Source organism: Drosophila kikkawai, chromosome X, assembly GCF_030179895.1.
Source record: "Drosophila kikkawai strain 14028-0561.14 chromosome X, DkikHiC1v2, whole genome shotgun sequence".
Lineage (NCBI taxonomy): Eukaryota > Metazoa > Arthropoda > Insecta > Diptera > Drosophilidae > Drosophila > Drosophila kikkawai.
This window is the reverse complement of record NC_091733.1, coordinates 26,087,910-26,101,724: the sequence shown is the minus strand read 5'-3', so window position 1 is coordinate 26,101,724 and position 13,815 is coordinate 26,087,910. Positions and strand designations below refer to the sequence as shown.

General features: G+C 38.7%; 2 protein-coding genes across 7 annotated transcripts in view; one reads left to right on the top strand and one right to left on the bottom strand.

Moving 5' to 3' along the window:
• Window positions 1-13,815, bottom strand: part of LOC108080311 (uncharacterized protein CG43867) — a 121,763-nt gene that overhangs the window by 56,700 nt on the left and 51,248 nt on the right. The gene's annotated exons all lie outside the window — the stretch shown is intronic.
• Window positions 1,544-2,135, top strand: LOC121502163 (uncharacterized). Its single transcript, XM_041775140.2, has 2 exons — window positions 1,544-1,628; window positions 1,694-2,135. Exon 2 carries the CDS (start codon window positions 1,711-1,713, stop codon window positions 2,101-2,103), a length of 393 nt encoding a protein of 130 aa, XP_041631074.1. The 5' UTR covers window positions 1,544-1,628; window positions 1,694-1,710; the 3' UTR covers window positions 2,104-2,135.

The window sequence follows — 13,815 nt, the reverse complement described above, 5'->3', positions numbered from 1 at the left end:
CTGGGAAGGAGAGATTTTTCTTTTCGGCTTTTGTATTCATTTTCCAACTTTTCGTATAATTACAAAACTCATTAGTGCTAAAAACTTTTTGGTCGGTCCAATGCTAATTGAAATTGAAGTTGGGGAAACAAAGACTGTGGCACCAACAACATTTTGGATAAGCAAACAGAACTGGCTAAGAACAACAACAGGCAAGGCACAGGCACCCTCCCCCCGACCCATCATGCTCGCTCATCGATTTGTTCTTATAAAAGCCGTGGGCTGAGCCAGGGCAGCGAGAAATCATCGAGCAGAGCCATCAACAAGATGCACATCCTGGAGAAATGGCTCCTGTTTGTCTTCTGCCAAAGGAGACGCCTCCAGGATCAGCAACAGATCGAGACCATCCTGGCCTCGGACCAGCTGATGGAGAAGCAGCAGCAGCAGCAGCAGCAGCATCCAGATATTCTGGATTGTCCTTGCCGTAGGATCCTGTTGGAGGGAGGAGCCGGGTCTAGTCGCCCTGCTTCGCACTCACCCGCCCAGCTGGAACCCATAAGCATCTGTGCCGATATCCATTTTCAACCCGATGTGGTCCTGCTTCCAGAGTCACGGTTTGTGTCCTACTCCAAGCGCAACTCGGGCATTGCCATCGAGGATGACATCGAAATCCTGACTCCCATGGCCTCTACAGAGATGTGAGAGAGCTGCTCCGCCTCCTCTCGCATACACACATTGAAAATTTAAGCCAGGTGGAAGCCAGGTGGTGTGAAATTTCACTCGACTGCTTTGCTGATTTGCATTCGCAAATTGGTAACACAATTGGTAGTCAGTGGGAGCTTCCACTTTGATAATGTTGATAATGTCGATAATACATATAATATATGCAGTGCATCCGAGTTTATGTATACCCAGCAGACAAAAACTTTGTTTATGATATTGAAAACGATAGTTTTGCGGACGTCCGATTCAGACTTATCAACGATAATAAAGTTAATCACCTGTCATTGGTTTTGTGGCAGCAAATGATATCATTTTAGGAAATTAGATTTTGATTGCGGACCTTTTCAGACATCATTAGCGGGTATAATCCAGAGAATCCGCTATACTCGACCGCTATTCGTCCCTTTCCGCGTCCGTTTTTGAGCATTTAGCGAAACTTATGCGGAAAGTCCGGTTCTTTGTTCGTTTTTAATATCTTAAGCGAACATTTTTCGGATCTTTAAGCGTATTTAATATTTTGATCAGATATTTTTTGGATTTTTTTTTTAATTTTTCCGATGTAACCCCTTATAAAATATTGAAAAGCATCTTTGTTTGCTGTATATATATATATATATATTGGTAATGGAGTCTAGTGCATTTTGGAAATTAACATAAGTGACATCATTTTGCATAATGAGCAGCCAGGGAGAGACAGATGGGTTCGGTTTAAGTTTCGATTTCGAATTATTTGCCGAGTTTTTGTTTGGTGTTTTTTTTTTTTCGAGGAACACAACTGTACTGAGGCAGGAAAACAGCTGGTAGTTTTGAGGTAAAACAGTTTGCAGCTATAAAAACAATTAGCTTGGGGTGCTAGAGCCTTAGTAAGAGGCACTTAGTTGGAGAAGCCGCAGGCGGAGGCAAAAAAAACTAAGGAATACAGCAGGGTACAGAGTTTGAAACAAAAACTTAAATAAATATTAAAATAAATAAATATATAATTTAATCCCAGTTCTATGCCCCCAAATCATGTGTCTCTTACTTTCCTTGGGCTGTTGTGGTTCCTCTTCCCCAAGACCCGCCAAGAAGCAGCTGGAGAAGCATCTGAACCAGGAGCACTCTCTGAACATCCAGCAGCAACAGCCCACCAACAAGAGCAACACCCTGACCACCATCAACTCCATCAATACCATCAACTTTCACTCGGATGTGTCACTTTCGGAGCTCCAGCTTAATGGCTCTCTGTTATCCCTGCCCCTCAGCATGAGTCTCAGCCTAATGCCCATCCCTAGTTCTACGATGAACTCCAGCATTCGCAGCTCCTGGGCTGCCGAGGAGGAGTTCTATGATATGGATGAGTATGTGAAGCGTGCAGTTCCATGGCTTCAAGAAGCTTCTGATCACAATGTGAAGGGGGTTTGAAATTTCCTTGGATTATTGTTATTTTCAAATAAATTTATAAGTTTAAATAAGTTCTGCTATATTTTCCCTAGATTTTAATGATTTCATTTTAAAAATGAATATCTTTTGTGTTTGTTTTGAGCTCTCTTTTTGAAGACATTTCCAAGACTCCAATGTTTAACTAGCTATACTTTATTTTTCCTGACAATTGTTTGCTCCGTTTTTTAATATCCACACAAAGAGAGGAAACTACATACATATATTTTCCTTTCAATCCGCACAAAGCTCTCCCCTAGCAGGAAAATAGAAAAAAAAGGAGAAATACAAAAGGGAGACAATCCTTTTTAGGTGACTGCCCCCCGCCACCCTTTGGGGTTTGGAGAGTATGCATTTTTAAAATGAAATTACGCCACGTTTAGGCGAGGTAAGAGGGCAAGCTAAGGGCTAAGAGACTGTGTGTAATAAAAATTTGATTAGCTGCTTGTTTAACTTTAATTAAGTTGATTCCACACACACACACACACGGAGAGAAACTGCCCTCGGAAAGTTAATCAAATATTTAGTGACTCTCTTCTCCCAGGTGAATATGCCGCCAAAGGGGCTCAGGATTAGTTTTAGTTTTAGTTTTCGGTTAGTTTTCATTTAGTTTTCGTTTTTGGGTCTGGGAATATTAACATTTTGGCAGAGTTTGCTCAAAGCAAAGCAAACAAACAAACAAATGCCGGAATATTCATGATGATCATTAACACACGGCACTGGGTGCACTGGATCCATCCTGGAAGCTGGTAACCTTTTGACGCCTCAACATCATCAACAATGCATGACGGGCACAAGGACAAATTTGCACAGCCTCCAAGGAGCTAGGCTCTCAGAGAACCCAAAGCCATTATAGAACTTTGCCAAGATGTCATTAAAATAAAAATCGAGAGCGTGTTAAATGATTTACACAAAAAAAAAAAAAAAGAAAAGAAAGAAAAGGGGGGGAAAACAGTTTCCTTTCCCAGTTTATGTCCTTTTAGCAAAGAGCTCTCTGGCCTCCCCACTTTACTTTACTCTGTCTTGAGCCATTTTGGTATTTTATGCTTTTTATGACTTTTCAATAAGTTTTTCCTCCCGCCCCTCAGAGAAGTTTTCCTTTTTCGAGCCATTAAAGAAGCCAAGTTTAATATCGATAAGTTGTTATAACGGAAAGGAGAGCCGAGAGAGCACACACATTCGATAAGCTGCCAAACTAACATAACAATTATTTTTGAGAGAGCACACACACACACGGTGGGGGTCCTTGCCAAGAGCAAAGTCAATCTAATAGTAAGATGGGTAGCGACATTAAAGATTGACAATGTAACAGGAACTGTACCTGAGAAATACGTTTTGAAAGGATTTTAGGGATTTTAAATAAATATTTTTTAAAAGAACTAGCAAACCTGTGCCTAAAATATAACATACCATATCTTAGGTACAACTTTAAATATGATTTAGTACCATATCTTAGGTACCACTTTAAGAATGATTGAATACCATATCTTAGGTACAATTTTAAAACTAAATCAATACCATATCTTAAGAACTTTAAACCTTATTCAATTCTATATCTAAAGATTACCTTTAATACTAATTCAAAGATTCCTTCATTGAATTCAATTCGCTTCTGAAATTGCCTCCATTCAATTACGCTCTTCCCGGAAGAGAAAAAGATTGCTATGGGGTTCAACTTGAACTTAGTTTTCGAGTCGTTCTTAGGGGGCTTAGGGATCGAGGCTTTCTTTTCGACTAATCGTCGTCCATTAGACGCCAATGACACTTTTATGCCACTTTAATAAACTTGAGAAGCTAACAAGTGTGCTGTGTGTAAGGGGGGAGAGAGAGACACTTGTTCGGCAAAAGTTTTCGCACGTTGCGACAAATGTCTTGAGCTGCAATCCTCCCCGGAGTTTTCGCTTGCCACAAGTTTATATATACATGTATAACCAGGGAGTGGGGTGTGGGGTTGGGCACGTATGGATACAGATATCAATAATCATTCCCCTCGACATAGCTAGCAATGGCATAAGCAAGTGAATTGCATAAATAAACATTTGAGGCAGCTTTTCGCTGGCCTCTCCATCTTGGTAAATTGATACAAATCGCTCAATAATCACGCAATTGCATTTTATTTTTCTTTCAAAGCAGCCCCCCTTCATATGGCGGCCAGGCACGTGTGGGTTAATGTCCTTGCAATGTCCGCTGGGAGGTTAAAAATGGAAGAAGAGTGCCTGCATTGGCAAGTGGTGGCAGTGGTGGTTTAGAAATGTAAATAAGAATGCTTGGTCACACTGAAGTGGGTACCAAATGGCAGTCAGGTGAAGGTAAAGTTCAAATAGTAATAATATCTGATGGCAAATGGGATTATAATCAAGTAAAATTCATTAAGGGAGGTTTATTAAGAAGGGAAATCTTTTTAGAGTGGCAGTCACTTCCTAAAAATGTGTAAAAAAGACAATTTTGGTCACACTGAAGCTAAAAAAAATATATATAAAATGTAAATATAAATATATAAAATTAAATTAAAATTAAAAAAAATAGTATTCAATTAATATTAATCCAGTGGACTTAAAAAAAAGGTTGCTAGTGTGGTAGCTATATTTTCTGAACACAAATAAGTAAGCTTGGTCACACTAAAGGGAATATTATAGGTGAAAGTGAAGCCAAAAAGTAATAATACCTGGTGCTCAATAAGATTTTAATCAAGTAAAACTCTTTTTAAGACCTTCTTGGACTCTAAATTATTTTATAAATTACCATATAAATTTTATAATTTATAAATTTGGTTATTTAAAGTTACATTTTCAACTAAATAAACTTTTCAGCTTAATACTCATTTCTAAAACCCTAGAATTCCCATCATTTAGAACCTCCATTGCCAGAAGCCCTGATCGGCTTACCATCACCGTGGGCGAAACCCAATCGTAGGCATTAATTTCAAGTGCAGCCACGCCCCCACCGTCGCTACCTCATTGCTATATCCATTTACTGTCTGTTATTTATCATGTGGCAAATGTTGTAATGCATTTTGTAATCGATACAAAGCAATCACAACGAATTGAAGCCCAAAGCTGGTTAGTGGTGGAGTAGGTGAAAGGGGGAAGGAGGGACCCGTGCCAAGCACGTGACCAATCAAAGGGGCGTGGCAGACGCACTGCTAAAAGGGGGATAAAGGAACCCCAGCATGTATGGGTGTGTGTGTGTGTGTTCTAAATTAATGGAGCGCAGAGAACGATGTGGAAAGTTGAGTTGTAGTGACAGCGCCACGTATTGTTACCATTAGCCTTTTCCAGATCCAACTCTAACCCTCCATTTAATGCAATCATAAAATAACTCAAACTTAATTTGCTTGGTTTACAGGCAGATAGAGTTGCTCGTGTGTCTTTAAGACACTCTCACCTGGCAAAGCCAATGAAGGCATCTTCCCTAGGACTTTCATTAGTGGGTTTAATTTAGGTTACAAGTCCTGGCACGATCAGCTGTTTGGCCAGAGTTGCCACCTAGCGGCACTGACCTACTGATAATAGAGAGCCTAGAGGGGGCGTTTTTTAAGAATCTTCGATAAACAACAATATCTTTTTCCAAGTAAAGGTTTCCCTAATTTAAACAAAAATCAATACTTCATAGGAAAAGATTTACGAACATAAAATGCAAACTTTTAAGGCCTCTGTGTCTTTAAATATCATTTTCAAAATGTATTTTATAATACCAAAGCTAAATAATAGCTTTAAAATAAGTAAATAATAACTTTTGATGGCTTTCAAGTATTAAATAAGACTAAAAATGGCTTTGCTGTGCATATTTTTTGGCCTGATAAGAGTCTCAGGGAAAAGAAAACCCACATACGGAAAACCGAAAACCATTTGCAAATCCCCTTTGGCAATAGGAATTTTCGCTGGCTTAGCACACTTTTCCCCAGGCAGGAAAATTTGGGGGGGAAAAGTAAGAGGACAGCCCGCATAAGGTTGACAATGTTTTTCTCTTCCTGTTTTTCTTTTTTATTATTATTTTTTTGTGCTGAGCGAGCCATTATTGCCGCGACTAATCGGAGAAATCATAAATAATGCATAAAAAATAAGCGAAAAGCGAAACCCTTTTGGGTTTTTCCATTTTTCAGGTAAAACGATATATTTTTATGGCCTAAAAAACTTTGCTTTTCCCCCCCATTCGAGCGTCATTAATTTGTAAGCTTAGAAGAAAGTTGGACCCGAGGGCAGAGGAAGTCTTAAAAAATGGGAAACGGATGAAAGGGATAAGACGCCAAATCGAATCAGAAAACTTTAATGACTTTATGCGCCAAAACTTGTTACGCAACTTGACCAAACTTGACTACCTCCCACTTTTCCTACTTTTCTCACTCCCTTTTTTCCCGCTTTTCCCCCTGAAAAAAAAGTTTTTGCTGCAATTGCAGTCAGTTGCAACACGTTACTTGAACAGAATTCAATTAATTAACTGCCAATAGCCATTTCCCAGCTCTCTTCTCTCTGATTTCTTTGGATTTTGCCGCTTTTGCATTGCATTTCCTTGCTGCCAAGAATTTTCCAAGCTGCCATCGTCATCATCAACATTATTATTCCTGCCCCCCTTTTGGTGTGTGTGTCTAAATAATTAATGGAAAAGACAAATTGCTGTGTGCACTCCTCTTGCTTTTCCTCCTTCTCCTCACCTGCAGCAGCAGCAGCAGCTGACCGTAGCTGAATTTTCCTGTGATTTTCTTGCCATTTTTAGTTTTTCTTTTATTATTTTTTGGGACTTTCTTGCACTGCGCTTCATTAATTGCACTTGCTAATTGATTTGACACAGACAAAGGAAGCGGATGCATTGGAGTGAAAAGGAGCATAATTTGGCGCAGGGTTGGCTCCTGTTTTTAGTCCTGGTGTGGCTCTCAGTCCTGCTGCATTGTTCACTAAAGCAAAATTCATTTGGCGTTGCCTTCAACATCGAGTGGCGCAGAATCACTAATTGGGTTCGATGGAATTCTCAGGAGAAAAGACAATAAAGAATGGCAAACAAATATATATATATATATAAATCCTGGGAGTTTGCTTAGGAAAATTCCTAGAAATTCTCTACTTAAAGTCCTTGAAAAACTAGGTTTATTTGAGATTTAAAATCACTTTTTACTGCCTTTTAATTTAGGTAAATTACGCCTAGAGCTCTATATTTTATTTTATTAATAGCTTTTTAGATCCAAAAGGGTCTTGTTAAATATCCTTTAAGGATATACAGCCAACTAAGTGAGCTCCTAACAATTGGGACAAAGTATTTACTGGCAAAAACCCAGTTCCAAATCTGCCCCAAAGCCAATGTGAATCCAACTTGGACGATTCGCATGCAAATCTGGAACAGCTTGGCTCCAGGACAACCAGTTTCTCCTGCTCCTGCTCCTGCTCCTCCCCCTCCTCCTGGGTCATGCATAAATCATGGGCGGAGAAGGCCAGCAGCTAAAGGAGCTTGATTCTAAGGATGAGGCCTTGCTAAAGGGTTGAGTGGAAGTGGCTCAAACTTTCGCTTTTGTTTAGGCTTCTCTCCCAACGTCTCTTTGTGACTTTCGGTTGAGATTTGAAATCGATAGCCGCCGCCTCCGTGGAGCGAAACGTTTTGCACGCCACAAAAGTCAGCTTTAGCTTATTTATTATTTACACGAGTGAAACGTGTATGAAACCGAAAGAAGAGAAAGATGCTACACAAAAAAAAAATACAAAAAAAATAAAACGAAGCGAGAAAAATCCAAAAAGGGCCACAGGAAAATCCACAAGTATATGTGTGAGCCGAGTGTGGAGTGGAAGTTGGTTTGGTTTTTTGTGGTTGATTTGATTGCTTTATGCACCCAGTGAGTGGCCACATGAATTTCAAATGAGTCCAGGATCCTTTGGCTTCTTTTGTTTCCAAAGAAATATTCAAAATATAAATTAATAGGAAAACCTAGAAGAAAAATATAGGATTTCCCTTGAAAAATCTTGAGTAAAAATTTAGAAAATTCTGCCAAAGAAAATCTATGAATGGAAAGAAGCTTTAAAAGCGTCGAGACACGACCACACGAGCAGTCATTATCCTGGACGAGACTCGAGGTGAGAAGAAGAGTGGCAGCATAACGTGTTGCACACGTTCCAACATACAACAAAAAAAAGGAGAGCGGGAAATGGGCAAAATCGGGGTTAGCTGGGTCAGTATTCTTTCCCACCTTTTCTTTCTTTCCTCCGAATGCCATGTCTCTGTGTCCCCCTGTCTCCTTGTGGGTGCTCGCTCCTCGTCCTTTCCCACAGTAATTTGAAATTCATGCGCTTCGTATGTGGAATAAATTCAAGATTTTGATTTGCTGCTACGTGTGGCAAGCTGCTGCCTCACTTCGTGTTCCCTGCTCGCTCTTATCCTTTGCAATTGAAGGTGTGAAATCGCACATAAAGGATAATAAAAGTGAAAAGCGTGAGAGCCTGTCAGGCCCCATAAAAAGGGGGGAGCCCAGGAACCGAAACAGAAGCGGAAACGGAAGCATCAGCTGCAGGTGAAATGCTTTTGTTGTGTTTTAAAGTTGTTTCTTTTTTTTCGGTACCCCGTTGGGCGTCAAATATGCCATGGAATTTCCAGCGATTTATATGGATTTTTTCCATGAAACAACCATGAAATATACGTATATTTCCAAAGCTGTTTGTGACATTTGATGGCTTTAATTGAAGGTTTAAGTGTCCAGAGCAGAGATAAGTGGCCTAACCATCAAATCAAAAAAGCAAACAAGCACAAAACATGTCGCTCTCCAGAGAGCTCACTGATTGGGGTACTTAAAATATTTGTCCCAACAAAAAAAAAAAAAAAAAAAGAAACTTGGACGCATTTATTGGTTGTTCATCTATGAAATTAAAGTTTATCCCCCATGCATTCCCTCTCTCTCTCTCTCTCTCTCTTTCTCTCTTTCCCCCTATTTCTCTCTCTCTTTCTGGTTACGCCCCAAAGCAAATCATCATTTAGTGGCTCCCCAGGGCAGGATCAAAAGCACACGAAGCACTCACAGGACTCACACACACACAGACACAGGGAAATATGCTGATTACGAGACCAGGAAGGGGACCACCAGGACAGGGACCAGGACGAAAAGTAGTAGAAGCAGGAGTAATATTCCTCTGGTGTCGCCATCTGGTGCAGCGTGTGTACATATGTGTGAGCAAATTTCAATGACTTTACTGTTATTTATGCCATTCGAAAAGTAATTTATAGCATTTAACGTCTAAAAGCACACTTGCGATTTCAGCAATTTGTGGGGGAGTTGGGAGGTTCCATGTTAGAGATGCCAATGATTTCCACATAGAGACAACTGAGCTCCAAAGCCCAGGCACAAACAACAAGCCCATAAACACGCGAACATGACTCCTTGGAACCTCCTTTTTGAGTTTATTTTTGGGCGAAAAGCTAGGGGAAAAAATGAGTACAGAACTTGAAAATTAACAAGACGACTAGGAAATGCTCTTTAAAGGGTAATTTTATGATAATTTAAATAATTAAAAATATTTCAGATATTTGTTAGGTAATTTCAATAATTATAAAGATTTTTTTTTATATAGTAAACTTTACTTTATAGCTCAGACATTGCATTTTTTTTTTTTTGAGTACACTAGACTGAACCAAGTGCCCCCGAGAAGTGCTGGGTATCAAAGGGCGAGAGAAGAAAGAAAAAATACATGTCAATGACTTTACAGAAAGCGGAAACTCATAAAGATAAGTGTTGACATGGCTGCCAACATGGCCGTCTGTCCTTTAGTCCTCTCTCATTCACCTCCGTGCCTCCCTGTGCCCTCCTCCTCCTCCTCCTCTTCACTTCCTCTGATGCCAGAGCCGGGGTCTTAGCTTCCTCTAAGTGGCATCTGTCGCCTCGTATTTGTGTCACTCACTTGGAGCATATGTGTATGTGTATGTGTGTGTGTGCGTAAGTCGCACTTCGCACTTGGCACTTTCTTAAATTTTTCTTTTTTTTTGCTTTTATTTTAAATATATTTTTGGTTGCCTAAAGATTTTATAGATTTTTTTTAAAGAAGGAAATTAAATATTTGGAATATATTTTATGGGTTTTAAGAAATTTTTAGTTGCTAAACTGATGTTTTTATTTATTTAAATTTTTATATATTTATTTCAATAATAAAATAAAATATTTTATGGAATTATTTAATATATTATTTAAAATTCAATTGATTTTAAGAGATTTTTAGTTGCTAAACTAAAAAATTCATTTATTTCAATTTTTTAGATTTTTTTTATAAAGAAAATAAAATATTTTATGGAATTATTTAATATATTATTTAAAATTCAATTGATTTTAAGAGATTTTTAGCAGCTAAACTGATGATTTTATTTATTTAAATTTTTATATATTTTTTTTAGAATGAAATAAAATATTTTATAAATGTACATAATTTATTATATTAAATTCAATTGATTTAAAGTCATTATCAGTTACTAAACTGTTGATTATATATCCCTTTTTGGTCGGTATAATATTATAACTCCCTTCCCCCCCTTCCATATATCCCGATATACACATTATTCCCCTTCAGTTTGAAGCTTATTTGTGGCTCATATTTCCGCCATGAATTATGACTCCCGGCACCATCTATCGTTATTATTATTATTATTATTACTAGGGCCATGGCTGGCAATTAAATTGCCGCAGCGCAATATACATATACATATATTTATATATGGATATATGGATATATACATGGGCGTTTGGGAACCAAGGGGCTTGTGGTTCGTTGGCCTGGCTAATTAATGTTATCGCATTTCATGCATCACTTGCTAATAGTTATCGATAAATATTTCACCGTCAGCGTCGAAGGCTTAGATTTCCTTATCCTGCCCGCCTCCTTTTCGTCCTTTTTGTGTTGTATTATTTAATTTACAGAGACCCAGCCGTAACCGGAAACCGTTTACAGTTAGTTATCCGGTTTATTGGCCAGCGGAACGAAACGAAACGCAACGCAATGTAACGTAATGCTATGCTACGCAATGCTTTTCCATTTTCCACGTTATTTATGGCTAATGTCAAAGGCAATTGCCGCTGATTGATGAATGGCCAAGGAGGCACATTGATTAACTTGTATTACAACTGGTTGCGAAGAACTAAAGTGGCCAGGTAGTACATTACATACTTTTTACATATCTTTACCTTTGTTTTCAAGTCAATTTCTGTTGGGTTTATTGTTTCTTGGGTTTGTTTGTTGTCCTTCTGATTAATCGCCTTTCATATTTTATGCATTCAAAGCCCGACCAGGTTATTTAAACTCATTAGAAAGCCAGCGGCAAACATCCAAGAGGCAAACAAATATTACAGTTAAAGAAAAGAGGTGAAAAATAACTGAAAAATCAATGAAAACTGACGGAAAGTGAGGGAAAAATAGGTGAAAAAAATTATGAAAACACAAGGCACAAGAGGTGAAAATTAGGTGAAAAATTATGAAAAAGGGTAAAGAAGCGATGAAAACCAATGAAAATGGGTTTAAAATTTTGTACATTTTAAATATATAATTTTATATTTATACAATTATAAATTAAAATAATTTTATTTTATATTTAATCGAAGTTCTTTGCAAAATATTGTTTCGATTTTCATTGACATAACCCTAAAAATCTTTATAAATATATATTTTTCTAATTAGTTTTCTTGAACTTTTTCCTTGATTAACATTTTATTTTCAGTGCATATAAAAATAAAGCATAAAAAACACCAAAAGTAAGGCTGCCTGGGCCTTAATTAAAAGCAGCAAATGAAATGCACATCACAGGCCTGGCCAACTTTCCAAAAAAAAAAAAAAAAGAAGAAAATGTTTGTAAAAAAAAACACCAAGGAAACAAGAAGAGTTACAAAAAAAAAAGCTGAAAAAACCTGAAAAAGGGACGAAAATAATTACGCGACTTGCGGAAAAAGCGGGCGAGATTTTTCAGCTCTTTGAACTGGACCTTTATGGGTGCTTGTGTGTGTGTGTGTGTGTGTGCGTCGAGATCCTTTTCGGCGAATAACAAAGATTTATGCCCAGGCTGAAGGTAAAACATAAATTTGATGCGCCTCAAAGTGGCCAACAGCGAAAGCCAAACGGTAAGAAAGGGGTAGGGGCAACCGGAAGTGGTAGAAGGTGGAAAGGTGCCAGCCGGAAGTGGGCAAAGGTATTAAGGCAAAAGTTTATCCCGCGGAAAAGTGCCCCTTTCCACTTGGAATTTGGCTACAAACTTTTTACTTTGCCAATGTTGTTGCTGTTGTTGTTGCTATTTGCTGCGGTTGCATGATACGGGAATTTCTGCGGCTGCCACATACACACACACACACTCGCTCTGCAAACTCGTTGAACTTTCTTGGCCAGCGGCACAAACAACAAAAAAAAAATATATATATATATATGTTGCCGGAAACTTGAGTATTTAGCCGTAAGTGGTAATAATTACGACTCCGGATACGAGGCCCACAGAGAGAGAGAGAGAGAGAGAGAGAGCAAAGTTCGGGGTCGGTGTCGGGGCACCAAAATGGCCGCCTGGTTTACAGTTACGTTCAGCTGCACACACACAAGTTAATTAAGTTTAATTGGATTAAAATTATACAAAATTATACAGAAGCCTCGCTGCCTGCCCTCCTGGCCACAAGAAATCACCATAAAAACCAGGCAGCGAGGTGGTCGTATGCCGATGGTTATGACAGAACATTGATAGCACCACACTTCATGGAGGTATATTCAAATTATAGCTCCATCAAGTTGGCTAATTAGCTTCTAAAATTTGAGGTATTAAATGCTTATGGTGGCGTCAAATCTACTTTAGTTTTACAATTTAATGGGGATTTTTAGGGGTTTTAGAAAAAGTAACTTTTGCTTAATAATACTACTTGTTAGCTTTAGATAAATAAATAAATAAATAAACTTTTGCTTATATTAGTTAAGGGAGTTTCTTTTATATTTATTTTTGAAATAAATTTACTTGATTTGACTTGTAATAGTACAGTCTCGCTAAAGAAACTTGTAGATCAGTACAGTTGCCTCGGGAGCAGGACCATTCACGTTGCACTTTTGAAGTTTCTTTTCTTACGGTTTCATTTTTAACGTTTAATTTTTACATCCCCATCCCAAAGTTCCATAACTCTTACTCCAAAAGTACAGTTGTGCCCAGCTTAGCACAGAATCTGTCAGCAAAAGACCTGTCTAAAAAAAAGTTTCCTAATCAACAGTCCCCGACCCCAAAAAGCCACCCAATCCATCCGGTGCCGCTTTGCTCCTGCTGCACTGCTTTATAATGCAAATGGAAAATTCTATTAGAGCCAGGCTAGGGGGGGGAGCTGGGAAGTGCGCTTCATTTAATTTACGAGCCAATTTGCCGCCTGTGTAGTCAAGGGGAATGGGGAACACAGGGGGAACAGGGCCTAAGGAATGTTGACAAATTTCACAATATGTTTTCCTATATATATAGAGAGAGCACTTTTTGGTACCCAACAAAACACTCCCCAGTGCACTATTCGAAATGCTTGCAGCAGCAGCAGCTCATTTCCGGCTCCCGTCTGTCAACGCTGCAAAGTATGCTTTAATTTTATGACACCAACAGCCTGCCTGCCTGCCCCCCCCCCCCCCCATGCCCCACAGCTCTTTATTGAAATATTATGCAACAAAGTTGATGAATTTTTAGCTCGCACAAAACTTGGGCACTGCACGGGGACTGCGCATTAAGCGAGTCCTGACATCGCCAGGA